Source organism: Phyllobates terribilis, unplaced genomic scaffold (assembly GCF_046119375.1).
Source record: "Phyllobates terribilis strain yellow unplaced genomic scaffold, ASM4611937v1 Scaffold_2__4_contigs__length_985480577, whole genome shotgun sequence".
NCBI classification, from domain to species: Eukaryota; Metazoa; Chordata; class Amphibia; order Anura; family Dendrobatidae; genus Phyllobates; species Phyllobates terribilis.
In genome coordinates, this window is record NW_027362762.1 from 340561466 (window position 1) to 340580949 (window position 19484).

Below are 19484 nucleotides of genomic sequence, written 5' to 3' on the forward strand. Positions count from 1 at the left end.
ACCACATCTACAGGCCAGTCAGCTTATCAGGAGATGTCCGTTAACACCTGACCTAACCAAGGGACCGATTCTGCAATCCATCACAAGTGTCCAAAGGCCTCCGGACCCTGCAGCCCTTAGCTGCATCACTGTGTGACCCCATGGCTGCTACATCGAGAAGTGAGTAGCTATTATGGGACTTGGGGTTCCACACGCTTGAAGATATAAAAGGACTATCTGTAAAGGATATTTTGCTTCTTCGGCATGTGCACCAACACAGTCTTCAAGAGCTCCAACATCCAAGACAACCAGGCCCCAACAGTGAACTGTGTTGCTTTCTTAGGCAAAAGACATTTATAGTTTAGTAGTGTTAGCTAGGAGTGTGTTTGTTGCTACTTAAAGGGAAAGTGTCATCCCTATCTTTCAGGTTAACTGCAAAGCCTTAACTAATTCTTAGTATGTGTCAATTGTGAATACTGTTTGTTTCATTATTATTTGCCATTCCCCCTACCATATTTACCATTTACCTTCCTCCACAATAAACATGTTTAAGTTTTTAAGCTCATCTCATTGTGAGTGTATACGGAGTGCGCACAGGGTTTCCTGAGTCGACTCCTGGCAGAAGAGGAAGACCCTCCTCCATGCCACTACTACTCCCAGCAAGATTCAGGTGGAGGCACTGCGCTATATTGAGGTGAGAACTACCAAACACCCTGCCCACGGAGGCGGCTTAAAGGGGTGTTACACATCTTTTAATTCTTTGGTGCTGATATTGTTCTCCATGTACTAAGGAAAGATAGGGGAAAGCTGTCCCTACAGTAAGACTAAGCTGAATCCCTACGATGTAGTGGGCTGCCTGTTCCTAGCGAACAGACCCGCCTTAGTCTTCGGCTAGTCTGAACGAAGACCTATAGCATAAGGGGAGGGGTCCCTAAAAGTACTAAGGACTGGGACAAAAATGGGACACCTCCTAAACAGAGAAGTTGTTGTAGAACACAAAAAGACAAACTGACAAAAAGGTACTAGAGGTTCTAGAAGGACCAAGTGAACTGACAGAGAAAGGCACAGAAGCACCTGGCTAGAGAGACAGTCAAACACTGAAGTCCAGAACAGCCAAAAGGGCGGAGCTGGAAAATAAAGGCAGATGGTCATGTGACCGCAAAACACAAGATGGAAAAAACAAACAGGAGGGTTCTAACAGTACCCCCTCTTTTATGTGGATCCTCCGGATCCTTCAGGCCCAGGCCTATCCGGAAACCTCTTGTGGAAAGCTTTAACAAGCCTAGGAGCAGTGACATTATCCATCCTTACCCAGGAGTTGTCTTTGGGACCAAAACCCTTCCAGGAGACAAGATTCTGTAATCTCCCTCTATGCCATCTAAAATTCAAGATACGAGAAATTTCATATTCGCCGTCTTCCACCACAGGAGGAACTATGACAGTGGCATCCCTATCTGACACATCAGCCTTTTTCAACAAGGAAACATGAAACACAGGATTAATCTTCCAGGAAGTAGGGACATCCAACCTATTTGCAGACAAGTTAACAACCTGAAGCACCTTAAATGGACACACAAACTTAGGACCCAGATTTTTAGAGGGAATCCTTAACCGCAGGTTCTTTGAGGACAACCAAACCATGTCACCCACAGTAAACAAAACCTCCTTACGTTTCCTGTCAAAATACTTCTTGGACTTCTTGTTAGCCTCTTGAAGGTTGCAACGTACATTAGTCCAAACTCTCTCCAAATCACTGGAAAAATCTCCTCCTCCGGCACCGCCGACCCCAATTTGGAGAACGAACCAAAAGACGGATGTCTCCCAGTACAACAAAAAAAAAGGAGAACCCCCAGCAGAGGAGGATTGTTAAGAGCAAATTCTGCGAGAGGCAGAAACTCAGACCACACATCTTGATTGTCCGCCACAAAACAAAGCACAAACTGTTCAACATCCTGGTTCTTTCTTTCAGTCTGTCCATTAGACTCAGGATGATACCCAGATGAAAATGACAAATGGACTCCCAACCTGACACAAAAAGCACACCAAAAGCGAGCCACAAACTGAGGTCCTCTATCAGAAACAATATCCGTGGGAACGCCATGAAGCTTGACAATCTCCTTAACAAGCGCCTTAGCGAGTGTCTTGGTGCAGGGCAACTTAATGAATGGAACCAAATGACACATCATACTAAAACGGTCTACGACCACCCAGATCACAGTAAAACCCTCGGACACAGGAAGATCAGTAATAAAATCCATTGTGAGATGCGTCCAAGGCGCACTAGGAACCTCCAGAGGGCAAAGCAACCCCGCAGCAGGAGTATGTAAAGCCTTTGACCTAGCACACACAGTACATTGACGCACCCACTTGATGACTTCTTTCTGCCATCCAGGCCACCAAAAACTGCGACTGATAAGTCTCTTAGTCTCAGAAATTCCTGGATGACCTGCCAACCGAGACTCATGACACTCCACAAACAAATCTCTCCTAAAGGTTCTATGCATGAACAACCTCCCATGGGGAGTGTTAGATGGGGCATCATCTTGAGCTTTCAGAATCCCATCCTCCAAAACGGAGTCCAATGCCGCCACCACAACTCCTTTCTGTAAAATGCTCTCCTCCTCCTCGGCACCGACCATAGGAGAGAAGCTGCGAAATAAAGCATCGGCTTTAACATTCTTAGTACCAGAGATATAGGTAATAGAAAAATGAAACTGAGAAAAAAAAAGTGCCCACCTACCTTGACGGGCATTCAAGCGCTTGGCAGCATCCAGATAGATCAAATTCTTATGATCTGTGAAAACTTGAATAGGAAATCTAGCGCCTTCCAAAAAATGACGCCAATGTTCAAACGCGAGTTTAATAGCCAGCAACTCCCGATTTCCAACATCATAATTCAGTTCGGTTTTTTTTTAAAAGAAGGCATCCCTGTTCTCCTGAGACAAAACTGCTCCGACCCCCACCGATGAAGCATCAACCTCGACCAAAAAAGGCTTGGTCTCATCAGGCTGCATAAGGATAGGGGCAGAACTGAACCTCTCTTTGAGATACTTAAATGCTTCAATGGCCTCAGTAGTCCACTGGACCGTAATCGCACCTTTCCTGGTGAGATCGGTTAGAGGTTTAACAATTACAGAAAAATTCTTAATGAATTTCCTGTAATAATTTCAAACCAATAGGCCTAGGCCATTCCTGCACAGCCTGAACCTTCACAGGGTCCATCTCAAAGCCCTCGCTGGAGACAATGTAGCCCAAAATACTAATTTTCTGCACAGTGAACTCACCTATCTCCAGCTTAGCAAAGAGTGAATTATCACTCAATAACTGCAAAACTGCATGTACACTCTGCTAATGGGACTCTAGATCTGGTGAATAAATCAAAATGTCATCCAAATACACAACCACATTCTTACCAATCAAAGGTCTCAGGATGTCGTTAATAAGGTTCTGAAAAAATGCAGGTGCATTGGTAAGACCAAAAGGCATCACCAGATTCTCAAAATGACGTACCGGAGTGTTAAAAGCAGTTTTCCATTCATCACCCTCCTTCACTCGTAACAAATTGTATGCCCCCCGGAGATCAATTTTAGAGAACCACTTGGCCCCCACTAACTGGTTAAACAAGTCAGGAATTAACGGCAATGGGTAGGAATTGTGTACGGTAATCTTATTAATTTCACGAAAATCCAGACATGGACGTAAACCCCCGTCCTTTTTTTTAACAAAGAAAAATCCAACTGCCACAGGCGACTTAGAAGGTCTAATGTGACAAGCAGCCAGGCTAGTCTGTATGTATCCCTCCAAGGCCTTTCTTTCAGGGATAGTCAGATTAAACAAGCGACTCTTGGGAAGAGTAGCTCCTGGAACAAACTCAATGGCGCAATCATAATCCCTATGAGGAGGTAAAACTTGCGACTCCTCCTCCGAAAAAACTCTCCAAAAATCTTGAATAGGTACCGGTAATTCCCCTTTTTCCACAGCCGCAATGCGACCATTACAACATTTATCATAGCACTTCGGACTCCAACACTTAATCACATTAGTAGGCCAGTCCAGTAAAGGATTGTGCAGTTTTAACCAAGGCAAACCTAGAACGCCTGGAGAGGGTAAATTATCCGGTTATAGGAAGTTTCGCCCCCAGCAGTTCGCCCCCAGCAATTCGCCCCCAGGTACATTTCGCCCCTATCATTCCGCCCCCAGGAAGATTCGCCCCCGCACATTTCGCCCCTGCATGTTTTGCCCCCGGACCGGGGCTAACTGGGGGCGATATGTGCGGGGGGAAATGTGCGGGGGCAAAACATCCTCTGGGCCAAATACTGGGGACGAAATGTGCGGGGGCGAAATGTACCGGGGGGGGGGGGCGAATTGCTGGGGGCGAACTGCTGGGGGCGAAACATCCAATTCCCAAATTATCCAATACAACCAAGTCCAAAATTTCTTGGCGAACTCCATTGATAGTGAGGGGACAGGCAGCAACCTTGTGAGTAATACATTTCAAGGGAGTGTTATCAATTGCAATCACAGAAATAGGTGATGACAAAGGTTTGTCAATCACATCAAGGGTTGAACCACAATCCACAAATACCTGAAATTCTATCAAATCTCCCTGCAAAGTAGTACTCCCAGAAAGAAATACTCCTGCAGTGCATAAACAAGCAATACGAGCGTACCTGACCTTTTTCTTTTCTTTACTTAAACGAAGCTCACAATACTTAATCAAATGGTCAGCTTTACCACAATAAAGACACAATCCCTCAGCGAACCTCCGGTTTCTTTCCTGAGAGTGGAGTGACATCGCCCCAACCTCCATCGGTTCTCCGCCGTCTGAGCAGATTTTCTGGGGACTAGGACCTGACATTACAGGAATATTTACCTCATTCACCCTGAACCTCAGTCCAGCTTCCGATTGATGTGGATGTCAGATGGAGGCTGTGGAGGCTGAGGAGGAGGTGCAGGAGATGTAGAATGTAGGAGCAACCCTGATTGACCCAGGGCCCACAATCCTCGGCGTCGGGAGGACGTGTTACATCCCAACGTCCGACTGGGTCCTGGCTACCATTATATTATCCCAGTGTGCCGACATGTACCATCCCTGGCCACAAGCACTTGTCCACATGTCCGTGGTTTGGTGGACCTTCCAGTAACTGTGTTGTTGAGGGCACAGCTAATGTTCTGGGACACGGGCTTGTGTAATGCGAGGACGGCACACCGGGAGGAATAGTGGCAGCTGGCGACCAAGTACCAAGGGACGGCTGCCGGCATCAGGTTGCGTAAAGTTTCCTTCTCCACGAACCTAAAAGGCAACATTTCGAGCGCAAGCATTTGAGAAATGTGTGAGTTTAGTAGTGTAGCCTGTGGGGCGTTGGCTGCATATTTGCGCTTGCGTTCCAAGGACTAGGGTAGGAACAACTGAACACTGCACTGAGACAAGGACATGGACGTGGTTGCTGATGGTGGTAGTTGCGAGTGTGCAATGACAGGTGCAGGGCGGGAGGCATCTTCGTATGCTCCATGGACAGGGGATTGGCATGTACGCACAACAGAGGAACAAGCAGTGGTGTCACCCGCAGACACTGTTTCTGGACCATGGCGTTCGGCCCACCTAGTCGGGTGCTTTGCTGTCATGTGCCTGAGCATGCTGGTGGTGGTCAGGCTGGTAGTTTTGCTGCCCCTGCTGATGCTGGCCTGGCAGATGTTGCAAATGGCCTTTTGGGGATATCTGTACAGTCAGTAAAAAACAACCAGAGTTGGGAAGACCTAACACTTGTACTGGCAACTTCCGTCATGTTGGTGTTCCGGGGAACAGTTGCCCCCCTTGTGTCTTTGGCCATCACATTTCTTGTTCCTGTCTGTTGTGGTGCTACGCCTCCCTCCCCGTGTGGTGCTGACCTTGCTCTGCATGTCACCTTTCCAGTTTGGTTAAGTGACTTCATCGCCCACCACCTCATCTTCCACTTCCGCACTCTGGTCCTCCTCCTGACTTTCTGGCAATTGTGTTTCATCATCATCCACCTCTTGCGATAGTAATTTCACTTTCCCACTGTCGCCTTCGTGTGACTGTGGTTGCTCAAATATTTGGGTATTGCTACATGAGATCTCCTCTTGCCCCACTTGAAGCTGGCCCGGCGAGAGGCCCGAATCTATAAATGGAAAAGTGAACAGCTCTTCGGAGTGTCCAAGTGTGGGATCAGTTGTCTCCGGGCACTTGGCATGGTAGGAGGAAGGAGGATCAGTGTGAGGAATATGTGGTTCAGACTCAAGGCTACCGAGACTTGACCGTGTGGAAGACAGGGTGGTGGTGGTGGTGGCAAAGTGACTGGAAGCATTATCTGCTATTCAACCAACAACCTTTTCACACTGCTCTGGCTTCAAGAGTGGTGTTCCGTGGCCCCCTAGTAATTGGGACAGGAAGGTAGTTCGACATGATGTGGGTGTTTATTGTGCTCCCTCAGCAGGCTCAGTTTCATCTTGCCCACGGCCTCTGCCTCTGCATGCACCATCACCATCACGTCCAATTCCGCGTCACTTGCCAAGCACCTTTACCATTTTAAATGGAGTATAATATTTGGCACGCTCCACAAAATGTCTGAATTATTACTGCAGTAATATGCGATGACGATTGATGACCACGGTTTTTAGACTGTGGCCTTGTAGTATAGTATTGGTCAGCAACCAAGTGTGAATAGGTTCAATAAAACACAGATGGCTAACTTTAAATGGAGTAGAATATTTGGCACACTCCACAAAATGTCACGATTATTACTGCAGTAATATGCGATCACGTGTGATGACCACAGTTTTAGGTTGTGGCCTTGTAGTTGTCACGTAAGGTATGGGAAAGACTAAGTGCAACACGAAGGGAAAAGAGGGAGGAAGCCCAAACACTAGGGAAAGGGGGAGTGGAGATCCTTAGGCAGATATAATAACACCCTGCCTACCCTACCGTCCCTATATCGGTTCCACACCAATCGCCGAGCTGGACCCTAAACGCCATATATCCCTAGAGCTTAGCCCTTGATAGAGAGGGGGAGGAGTGAGCACTGGTCAGGCCCAACTACAAACTAAAGACAACAAGGTAGACAAACAAAGGAGATTAACTTAGCTTGAGCAGACACCAAAGGAGTAACGCCAACTGTCCTAAAAGAGCACCAAAGAAGAAGCCATCCAACAGTTAGTGCTCCAAGCATTTAAAAAAGAACATAGAAGTATCACCGGCAATTGCCTGGAGCAAACTAAGAGTTTTTAGCTCCCATGCAAAGGTGTGTCAATCAGCAGCAGGAGGGAGGTCGCCGCTGTGTCTTAAGGGAAGAAACATTAAGAAGGTGTCTGCAGTGCCAAGCGCAGTAACCTTCTACAGCCAGATCCAGAGCGACTGTCTATTACCTCCGACACACCCGTGACAGTAGTATAGTATTGGTCAGCAACCAAGTGTGAATGGGTTCAATAAAACACAGATGGCTAACTTTAAATGGAGTGTTATATTTGACACGATTCAAAAAATGTCACGATTGTTGCCACAGTAATATGCGATGACGTGTGACGACTACGGTTTTAGGCTGTGGCCTTGTAGTATAGTGTTGGTCAGCAACCAAGTGTGAATAGGTTCAATAAAACACAGATGGCTGACTTTAAATGGAGTGGAATATTTAGCACACTCTAAAAAATGTCACGATTATTACCGCAGTAATATGCGATCACGTGTGACGACCATGGTTTTAGGCTGTGGCCTTGTAGTATAGAATTGGTCAGCAACCAAGTATGAATAGGTTCAATAAAACACAGATGGCTAACTTTAAATGGAGTGGAATATTTGGCATTTTCCAGAAAATGTCACGATTATTACCACAGTAATATGCAATCACGTGTGATGTGATTTAAAAATTTCTCTGCTTACACAGTACAGCAATGTGAATAATATAAAAAAAAATCTGCCTGTACTCTGCTAACAAGCAAATGGAGCAGTAAAATGGAGTACTGTATTGCTTTTTAAGCAAATAATCAGGATTAAGAGCAAAAAAAAATATCCCTGATATGTAGGGCTATGTAGATATGTAACAGCAGCAGCAGACAGAATGTGCAATGGACCCTATTGTGCTGTATACACTGCCACAAACCCTGCCTAACTCCTGCTATCACCAGTAATATATGCAGCTAGATTAGTCCTCAGAAGAACTGTTAGTTCAGATGGATATATATATATGTTGTGGAATACCTTTACTAACTAATAAACAAGCAAATCTCTCCCTCACTCAGCAGCAGCTCTCACTACTCTGCCTGTTTCCGGGGTACACTGTGACGAGTATAGGGTCACTAGGTCTTCTATAGACCTGATGACGCTATTCGGCCAGCCAATCACTGTAATGCCACAACCAACATGACTATGGCATTACTGTGAGTGGCAAGCAATCCCTGCATGTTCAATGGATCTCTAAAGAGTGTCAAACATGCGGGGAGGGGACCCGAGCTCCCGCCTGAGCATTCAGGAAATACTCGAGGAGCGCCGAGCCGTGAGATGCTTGGGGACGAGTACCGAGCAGTGACGAGCACGCTCGCTCGTCACTATACCTGTAGATAAATTCCCAAAGGGTTATCATTTCCAAAATAGGGTGGATTCTGCTATTCTAGAACTTAGGGGCTCTGGATATGGAGTCTGCATACTATTCTAGGAAAATCTGCGCTCCAGAAGGTAAATAGCGCTCCATCCCTCCTGTGGCTAAGCAGTATTGCCACATATGGGGTATGTCTACATTCAGCAGAAATTGTGGGACAAATTATGGTGCCATTTTTACCCATTTCCCAGTGTGAAAATGTAAAATCTGGGGCTAAAACAAAAATTTTGGTGGCAAAAATGTAATTATTTTTTTCTTCATTGCCCAATGGTATAAAATTCTGTGACCACCTGTGGTGTCAATATGATCACTGCACTTTTAGATGGATTCATTGAGAGGTGTAGTTTGTAAAATGGGGTCTCTTATGGGGGGTCTGATGTTATGGCACCTCAGGAGCTCTGCCAATGTGACATGGCACCCTCAAACCATTCCAGAAAAATCTGAACTCCAATATGGTGCTTCTTCCCATCTGAGCTTTGCACTGTGCCTCAAAAGTAGTTTTCATCCACATATGGGGTATCAGCGTACACACGAAAAATTGAACAACAAATTTAGGGGTCCATTTTCTCACAATAACCATGTGAAAATGAAAAAATTTGGGGCTAAAAAACATTTTGTGGGAAAAATATATATTTTTAATTTTTACAGATCCACGTTGCAAAATTCTGTGAAGCACCTATGGGGTCAAGATGTTTACCACACATCTAAATAAATTTCTTGAGGGGTGTAGTTTCCAAAATGGGGTCACTTGTGGGGCTTTTCTACTGTTTAGGCACATCAGGGGCGCTTCAAAGTGATATGACAACTGTAGACCATTCCATCAAAGTCTGCATTCCAAAACATCAGCCCTTCCTTTCTGTGCCCTGTCGTGCGCTTAAACAATAGTTTTCTCCCACATGTGGGGTATCTGCGCTCTCAGGAGAAATTGCACAACAAATTTGGGGTCCATTTTCTCCTATTACCCCTTTGAAAATAAAATAATTGGGGGTTAAAGAACTTTTTTGTGGGAAAAATTAGATTTTTTTATTTTCACTGCTCTACATTATAAACTTCTTTGGAGCACCTGGGGGTTCAAGGTGCTCACCATGCATCTAGATAAGTTCCCTGAGCGGTTTAGTTTCCAAAATAGGGTCACTTGTGGGGGGTTTCCACTGTTTAGGCACATCAGGGGCTCTCCAAACGCGATATGGCATCCACGAATTATTCCAGCAAATTTTGCATTCAAAAAGTCAAATGGCGCTCCTTCCCTTTCGACCCCTACCGTGCACCCAAACAGTGGTTTCCCCCCACATATGGGGTATTGGCGTGCTCGGGAGAAATTGCACAACAAATTTTGGGGTCTATTTTCTCCTGTTACCTCTGTGAAAACTGAATTTTTTTTTATTTACATTCGTCTCTTTCACAGCTTTTTATTCCACTGTTTTTCCAGCGGTTAACTAGTGCGATAGTTTTATAGATCGGGTCATTCTGGACGTTGCAATACCAAATATGTGCACTTTTTTTTAGTTTTTTTGGTTTTAAGATAAATGTGTGTATTTATAGGTGTAATATTTTTTATTCTTTATATAATGGCAAACATTATATGGAGCATTATATGGTGCCCAAACTGTATGGAGGAATATATGGTGCCCACACTGTATGGAGCAATTGTCACGGCTGTGTCAGAAGTGACAGACAGTCGCCCTGCAGTTGGTTGCAGGAGATCTCTACGTTTGGAATTACATATACCTTCTTAGAGGCTGTCTCTCTGGGACCTAGCGGCTACCTTTCTCTGGCTAATTAACACCCTGACCGGCTTTTCTGTCTGGTTTTGAGGATGTTTTTTTTCTGAGAGGGGGTGTCAGGATTTGCCTCCTCATCGTGCATATGACTGTCCTATTAACCTGACCCCCGGAGCTAAACTACCAAAGTTCAGACTGTATAATCTTTCTGGCCCTGAGAGACAAGCCATGAAGGGATTTCATTGCAGAAAGTCTGGAGAAGGGACATATCAGACCCTCATCTTCGCCTGTGGCGGCAGGGTTCTTCTTTGTGAAGAAAAAAGATGGCTGTCTACGACCCTGTTTAGATTTCCGGGAATTAAATTGGATTTAAGGATAGCCTACAATCTGGTTAGAATCAGAGAAGGGGAGGAATGGTAAACAGTGTTCAATACCCCTGAAGGGCCTTTCGGTTTGACCAATGGACCTGCGATATTCCAGCATTTCATAAATGATATTTTCCATCATTTGGTGGGGAGATTTGTGGTGGTTTATCTGGACGATATTTTGGTTTACTCACCTGATTTTGAGACACATCAGGGGCATGTTAAGCAGGTGCTCCAGATATTAAGAGATAACAAACTTTATGCCAAACTGGAAAAATTTGTTTTCGCTGTTCAGGAGGTGGTTTTTGGGGTACTTGCTGTCATCTTTTCGGATGGATCCGGAGAAGATCCGTGCAGTCCTTGATTGGGACTGTCCCGAGAACCTGAAGGCTCTACAGCGTTTTCTGGTTAAAAATGCTCAGGATTTTTTTCCTGAGTGTTTCTGCATCTCCCTGACAGAAGAAAACGCATGCGGATTGTACATACGTTTTCCTGCCAGGGACATGCGGAAGTGAAGCGTTCTTCACGTGCATTTCCGCATGCGGGTTGACAAGCACTTTCCAAGCGATTTTAGCATCACTTGGAAAATGCTTGTCAACTTGGTCACACTATATAAATCCATGCAAACAGCATGGATTTAGAGTATATACTGTGACCGAAAGAATGGTAAAAAAATAAATATATACTTACCCTCTGATGGCCCCCGGTGTCTTGCTACCCTCCGTCCTGGCTACCGGCAGCGGTACACTGAAGGACCTGTCGACGTCAGCGTCGCGTGACCCGTCACATGACTATGACGTCAGCGCAGGTCCTTCAGTCCATCGCGATCTGCCGGCATGAAAGGAGGAGCGCAGCGGGGGCCGTCAGAAGGTAAATATAATCTTTATTTTTTATTTTATTCTTTTTTTCACAGATTCTATGGTACCCGGGTCCGGAGGAGAGTCTCCTCTCCTCTAGACCTGGGTACCATCCGCACATTGGAACGCATGCATTCCGCATGTCCTTATCTAGTGAAGCGGAATGCATGCGCAAAGATAATCCGCAGCGGAAATTTCCGCAGCATGTGCACAGCACATGCGGATTATCATTGGGGAACATGGCAGGCCTTCTACCATGCGTTTTTTAAGCGTTTCTGCAGCGTTTTTGCCGCTGCGGAAACGCTTAAAAAACGCATCGTGGGCACACAGCCTAACAGTGCTTATTCCACCCCACATTACATCACACACTAGATGCACAGAAACCCTTGACAATGTTCACATTACACAATATTGACACGATTGGTGTCTTCAGGGTTGGAACACAGCAGCACAGTCCACCCCTCTTACGCGCGCTATCATTCTACAGTTAATAGCATGATCTTACACAACGGGTTCCCTTTAATACGCACTAAAAACATCAACAAAATGTTTACAGAAAACACTTCAGGAAGCGTTAATAAAACACTGAGAAAATAACGCATCAGGACAAAAAAACCTTCGACAACTCCCCAAAGAAAGCAGCAGTTTTCACTCAAAAACATTGTATTTCTTGTCTGCCTCAGAAAACTGTGTGTGTGCACATAGCCTTAGCATAAGCTCCAATAATTCAGTGGGAATACACGCACATGCACACGGTGCTGTTTTTTTGCGTGAAAAAAAAGCAACGTCAATTCTTGAGGTTTTTCTGCTTGAAAAAACTCCAAATTTGACTTTTGACCCAACTTAAAGCAAAAAAACACCACATACACAAAACGGTGTAAAACATGCAGAAACAGAAGTGTTTTTTTAAAGTATTTTTTGACGTGGAATTTTCCATGCAAAAAACCCTCTGTGCACGTAAAGTAGTGATCATGGTGTGGGGTGGACATCCTGTCATGAAGAACCCTGACCTCTCTGCATCTTGAGATGGCTGGTAACAGGGAGCAATAGCCTGCAGAGGGGTTATCCTTTCCCTCAGATTCTCACACACTTACAGGACCTCAGAATCGGTCTTTTTTAACCATAATTGAAAGCTGAGAAGCAAAAACCCTTCAGAAAACGGAGGGTTAATGCAGTTTCCACGCCTCACCACGTCTGAAGCTCCGCCCACACACCCTGGTCGGCAGACCCTGGCTGAGAGTGTGACTTGCGCATGCGCGCCTCCTCCCCAGCAGTCGCGGGGCCGAGCAGAGTGATCGCACTTCCGGTCTGGTGTCATGGCGTCTTTGCGGTGATGGCCGAGGGGAGAGCGCGATAGCGGGCAGGAGGAGAGGAGGGGGCGGCGGGAGGAGGTGGAGGCGGCGGTGGTGGCGGCGGAGGTGGAGGAAGGGGGAAACGGAGGAGGTGGAATAACCAGCAGCTGTTACGGTTACTGTCATCATCATCACCTCCCCTCCGGCGGCCTGTGATCCCCGGGAAGAGGAGGACGGGGGAGACCCAAGGCCGGGGCGATGGCGGCTCACAAGCCGGTGGAATGGGTGCAGGCCGTGGTGAACCGCTTCGAGGAGCAGGTAATTGGGATGGGGCCGTGGGTACCGGGAGGAGGAGGAGGGAGTGTTGCTATGGAGGAAGATGATGGAGAGAGATCTGGACGTGGAGGCACGGCGCTCGGCTCCTCTCCTCCCTGTCTGATCCCTGGGGTGTGCTGTGCCAGCTCGGTGCCCTCTCCCGGTGCCAGGCCTGGCTGCACTGTTACCAGGACGTGCTCTCACGGCTCCGCTGCTGCCCACTCCTGGCACCGACATCCCTGCCCAGCGGACTGGTAGCTACAGGTGGGCACTGCTGGTTCTTGTAGTGCGTGCTGTTCTATATCCACTGTTAGATCAGCGCTGGGCAATCCGTGCACAGATGTGGTTGGTTTCTGCTGATGACTATGGGCTGGGGTCATGTATCTCCTGCCATGTCTGACCCTCCCCTACAGTCATTGCTATGTATGTGGCAGTAGTTTAGGGGCAATCCTGTGACAGGGACCGCTCTGTCAACCACAATGCACCCCGCGCGCCTGAGTGAGTTAGAGGGGGCACCCTGCGCGCGCCTGAGTGAGGGACAATATGGCAGAAGAGGGAACGGCTGATCCGCACGTGACACCTTTAGGTCTCCCGATGTCTTTTTTAGAATATGCTGTGGTGTTCGTTGTAGCCAGGGACAGACGAGGGGATGAAGATCCCCGAATGTCATCCGTGTGCAATCTGTGTCTGTTTTTAACATTCGCCTTACATCCGCATTTATACATATACATTAAAAATGGACATGATCACGCAGTTTTCCAGGTTAGTAAAAGAAAGGTGTATTTTCTGTAAAATCCGATGTCTCACGGATCTTGTGTATGGGATCTGCATTGTTATATGGCGCTCGCATACACTTGAATGGACGGATCTCGGAAGAGAATAATTTTTTTTAATGATTTCGGGCTGAGAGAATAACCAGTCCTTTGCCAGGTCCGTTGAATAACAACATGGGTCAGTGTTCTGTCTGTGTGCTAGCCAATTAAAAATCAGACAGTGCCTCCATTTTATACTAGATTCTGCATGATTACAGGGCTACTGTGGCCACGACATAGGTCATGTGGCCATAATCGCTATGTGCGGCTAATGCAGCAGTGATGGAGTTGCGTTGAGACCCCTAGTGCATGCTGCGACAAGCTCTTGTCCCAATACCTTGTAGGTCAAAAAACGACTCCATTCACCTGCGATGTGGCAGCAACACATGGTGATCTTTGGTCAGTTAAAGTTGCTTTGTGGCCCCAGTCAAGGGGCTTGTTCACATGTTGTTTTTGCGGCTGTAGAAGCGCAGCATTTTACAGTACCAGTAATGTATGAGATTTCTGAAAAGCACTTGCTGCTTATTTTTTCCTTGCAGATTTGCATGTTCAAAAAGCGTATTTTCAAATCTGCAGCATGTAAGTTCTTTTGTTGAGGGGGAATAAAAATGCACCTGCATGAAAATCATGATGACACTTTCTTTTTTTAACAGAAAAAATGTCTGAAAAAAATGTGAATGACTGCGTAATGATGCGATTGCCTGTGCCAGGTTGAGAGGGCGCATTTCAGTCTGTATATGGACCGCAGAGCCTGAACTGACCGCAGGTCTCACTACCTGGACTTACAGCCCCTTGTGCTTGCACAGTTTGATCTTCCCCATGATCGCTTTATATTCTCGTGCACTTATGGAGATACCACTATACTGACTTTACCTGGAAGTCCTGAATGTTTACTAAGTTGCACATTTTAGATAAGTTCTCCCATTAGATAATGTTTATTGGGGGGGGGGGTCCTCTCGTCATTTCCCAATTGGTACATATCAGAGAGAAGGGGGATCGGCCATATTGACTCTCAGCTTGACTGATCTCATATTCCTGTGAGATAAAACCTGCTTCTAGGAGATGCTGGAACCTTTTTTCCTTTCTGTCCCCATTGGTGTGAACATGCCTGGCGTACAGGTTGTCTGCTGGATGAGTTTACAATCTTTTATGTGTAGCCAGGGTTGTAACCAATGGTCTATTTTTTTTATTAACTAATACTTCAGTACCCCATGCCGCTTTCATAGCACCCTATAAAATGTGTACATGCAGGTTCAGTATGGACATTTACAGATGACGGCGCTCATTAGGCCTTACAGAGAAACTGTTATAAATACAATTCTGCATCGGTGTGTGGTCCATTCATGTAACAATTGAAATGAAAGAACTGTTTTGTTTTTTTTGTAAGTTTGGGTATTCTCAATGAGATGTGCATGAAGACGTATAGAAATATTCACTGTGTAAGTGTGTATACACACGGGACTATTCTACAAGTTAACTTATATATCAGCAAAAACTTCTGGAGATATAATTGTAGAAGTGCTGCAGACTTGCCGCATAAAACCCTGTGCATTGGAAATGTAGCAGCCGGTGAGCATTGCGGTCTCTACTCCATGCATTGTCCATGGGGCTGCCGGAGATGGAGGGGTACAGATGGTTCAGACAATCCTTTTTATTGCCTATCTGCAGGATGTGTGATGGCTTTCTGATTGCTGGGTGTCCTACTGCCGGGATCTGCACTTATTGATAGATCAGAGATTTTTTTTTTTAGGTCCATTATAAGATGAGATAGCAGGTCGGACTCCCGACCACTGCTCCATCCATAGTCTATGAGGCTGCTGGAAAGTCAGGACAGCCCCATAGGAAATGAATGGAGTAGCAGTTAAAGGGAACCTGTTACGTGAAAAAAAAACACTATGAACCTGCAGATATGGGGTTAGAGCCCCTCTCCTGGGGGAAATTAACTTCATTCCTCCCTGTAGCGTTCGGCGTTCAGTCTCCGGGGTGGAGCTGGCGTGGGTTCAGTCACTGCTCTGTGTATAAAGAGCGGAGCTGTAACCGCCCCCTGGCACTGACTGACAGCCGGCTCAGCATGAGCGTTCCCTTAAGCTTGTGCACTGCTGCGCTATTCTAATGGAGTTAAAAATTCCCTGTTCTGCCTATCAGTGCCGGTCCCAGCAGTCAGCCCCCAATGATCAAGTTTTCATTTGTACTTTTGATAGTTGATAATTTGACAACTCCTTTGTGTAAATATAAAACTTCTTGGCTCTACTGCTCCTGGGTGAAATGTGCAGCGTAAATTCACGTTCTTACTTTTTCAGATCCTCGGCACCCATCAGTTTAAGATATTTTTTTCCTGCAGCGCGTAGATGTGATTTTCTGAAATCTCATACCCAATGCTGATACTGTTATAGGCAGCGGATTTCTCGTTCAGAAAATTCACCGCTTATTTGCCCCTTGTGCAGACAACCTTACAAATAGTGAAGAAAATGAATTTTTGTGACTTTTACAGCTTACATTCATTTCAGTCAGGTTTATCGGCCAGATCTTCAGACCATGTTCTCTCCACAGATGAGGAGAAATGTATACATTAAATAGAAGTAGGAGGAAGCTCATTTCCAGATATATGTAGTTAGAGCAGACGCCTTACATTCGACCTTGTGAACATTTTCGTAGACAGATATAAGATCATGTATGGTTCAGGGCTGAACAGATCCCTGTAGAAATTTGTTACTATAAGTTCTAGGATAGTTTTCTTGAAGTGCTCCATAATGATATCAATAATAATGACAGCTCCACATCCAAAAAACAAGACCTCACAAATGTCCATTGACAGATGAATGAAAACATTATGGGCCTCAGAAAAGGAAAGAAAGCACACTTAGTATTAAAAAAAATCAATTTTTTGGCACTTAGGTTTGGTTTGGTCCCCACTTCCTCCCGGCATCCTGATAGTTAGCAACTATCTAGGAGGAAGTGGGGACCAAACCTCATTGCTTCACATGCCGGAGGTCACTGGAACGGAAGTCACAGTGACTCCCTGGCGCCTGCGCACTAAAGCAGAGCAGTAAAATAGGGCAGGGAGAAGAAAAAAACGCTCCTTAAGTTATAGGCGCATGGTGCCGGATGTGCAGATCTAGAGTGCATGTCACAGGGCCCTGTGCAGGGGAGGGGGAGGAATATTTAGATTAAGTAGGTAGGCAGGCATTTCTTGGTGTCCCCCGGTCGCCAAGCCTAGGAAAATGGATTTTATAAAAAGATATATCAAAGCAAGCAGACCTCTAATATGGGCCATACAGTTATGTATAGATTTACATTTCTATCACCTGTATGCCCATTTTAGAGGTCTGAAAAGTCCCAGCGGGTGACAGATTCCCTTTAAAATATCAAACAAGAAGATAGTGCTTTTTGTGGTTGTTCATTTACAGATACAAAGAAGCGAGATTTAGGTACATTTAATTATTCGGAAGAAAAAGACTCAGGATATATAACCATGCACACCCAATGTTGGAAAAGTGAAAAAAATCTTTATTACATGATTACATTTAGACAACAAAAGAAAAAAAATTTAAAAGCATTTAAAACAGACAAAAACATGTGCAATCTTCATATGGGGGAATTCATGATAATATGCATAAAAATAGCAATAAACCCCACTATGTTATGTGCCACAGGTATATTTTACATCACTTATATAACATTCGATTAATGTAGACCAACTAAGCAACCCTGGCTATAAATAGCACAGCATAACCAGTCAAAATATGTGTTTATGACAAAGCAAACCCCCCTAAATAATATAAGTGAATCAAGGAATGAGTAGGAGAGATGGTCTATTGGCAATGGGGGCCCATATTTTAGAGGTATTGGCCAGATTGTGTCACCAAAGTCATATATGACGTGGCACAGTTGATCCACATATAAATAACAAGCCAGGCATTCCTGAGTGGTCAAGTCAAGAAAATAAGTAAATAAAAAATATATGGAAGAATAATTACCTGCTGGCACCAGAGACCTGGGTCTCTGGTGCCAGCAGGTAATTATTCGTCATATATGACTTTGGTGACACAATCTGGCCAATACCTCTAAAATATGGGCCCCCATTGCCAATAGACCATCTCTCCTACTCATTCCCTGATTCACTTATATTATTTAGGGGGGTTTGCTTTGTCATAAACACATATTTTGACTGGTTGTGCTGTGCTATTTATAGCCAGGGTTGCTTAGTTGGTCTACATTAATCGAATGTTATATAAGTGATGTAAAATATACCTGTGGCACATAACATAGTGGGGTTTATTGCTATTTTTATGCATATTATCATGAATTCCCCCATATGAAGATTGCACATGTTTTTGTCTGTTTTAAATGCTTTTAAATTTTTTTTCTTTTGTTGTCTAAATGTAATCATGTAATAAAGATTTTTTTCACTTTTCCAACATTGGGTGTGCATGGTTATATATCCTGAGTCCTTTTCTTCCGAATAATTTTGTGTCTTTACACCAGGTTACTGTAGCACCCCTTTCTATTTGTGATTATTATTCCCCAGCAGTGCCCACTTTTTCTTTTTGTGTACATTTAGGTACATTTATGTACAGTAAATTCCTTGACCATACAATATGCGACGTGCATAAAGGGAAACAAAGATAAACAAAGTGTATTAGGAAAATGTAAAGAAAATAACAAGCAGTCATGGTGTGTTGTGCTTACAAAGTACAACATGTCTGTCTTGGAGATCAAAGGGGTTTTGTTGTCTAAAGAAAGCACTGGGCCAAAAAGAGAGATGGTCCCTGGTGTAATAGAGGAATGCAAAGCAAAGGTTTGGAAGGAAACTACTCAGATACTGTATTAGGACAAGGCCAAGAAGTTTCACATTTACTTAAAGTGGTTGTCACAACACGCTGTGCTCCTCTGTCTCCTGCAGTCCCATCATCAGCAAATTAGCAGCTAACGGTTGGATATAATTTGGGGAAACCCATTTTACAATCAGTCATTTTAAACTCATGAAGTTTGTGGGGTCCAGGTGATGTCGAAAGATAGCTGTATGCCAGCTGAACCTGACTACTTCAGGCGGACTGACTAGTGTATATAGGGCCGCTATACTCTTCCTGATGGCAGACTCCTCGAGAGATTATTAGGCCGTTACATTTTAAGAAATATTCCAAGGATTTTTTTTCCATCACTGCAATCACCTCCTGATTATCAGTCTCCACTTATTTTATATAGAGTGTACTTCCATGTAATTCAGCGTTGTCTTTCCTTTCTTCAGAATCCTTATTGATTCCCAAATTTCATCATGCATTTTTTTCCTCCTATGCTCTATCAATCCCATGATGAATCAGTATTATCTCTGCCTGCTGTGGTGATGTATCTAGCCCTTTATATTTTATTAATAAGCTAATAGATTAGTATACAGTCAATGACAGGAGCTGTGTAATTGTCATCTGGATCTGTGATATGAGTTTGTCGTTCCCCTGTGGAGAACATTAGTGGTCCAGGGGCCATGCAGTTTCATTATATAGGGACTGTTGGTGACTGAACTGGTTTCCCCCACT

The 19484-nt window shown here is 44.8% G+C and overlaps 1 protein-coding gene across 3 annotated transcripts in view; it reads left to right on the forward strand.

The window, feature by feature from the left end:
• Window positions 1-12902: 12902 nt before the first annotated feature.
• The window catches only part of NF1 (neurofibromin 1), a 224132-nt gene continuing 217550 nt past the window's right edge, over window positions 12903-19484 (forward strand). For 2 of the 3 annotated variants that reach the window (XM_073664575.1, XM_073664576.1), the window contains exon 1: window positions 12905-13141. In XM_073664575.1, coding sequence (XP_073520676.1) covers window positions 13082-13141 — 60 coding nt within the window. In that variant the 5' untranslated portion in view covers window positions 12905-13081. Of the gene's footprint in view, window positions 13142-19484 lie in introns of all 3 variants that reach the window. The other variant, XM_073664574.1, reaches the window with a different exon arrangement.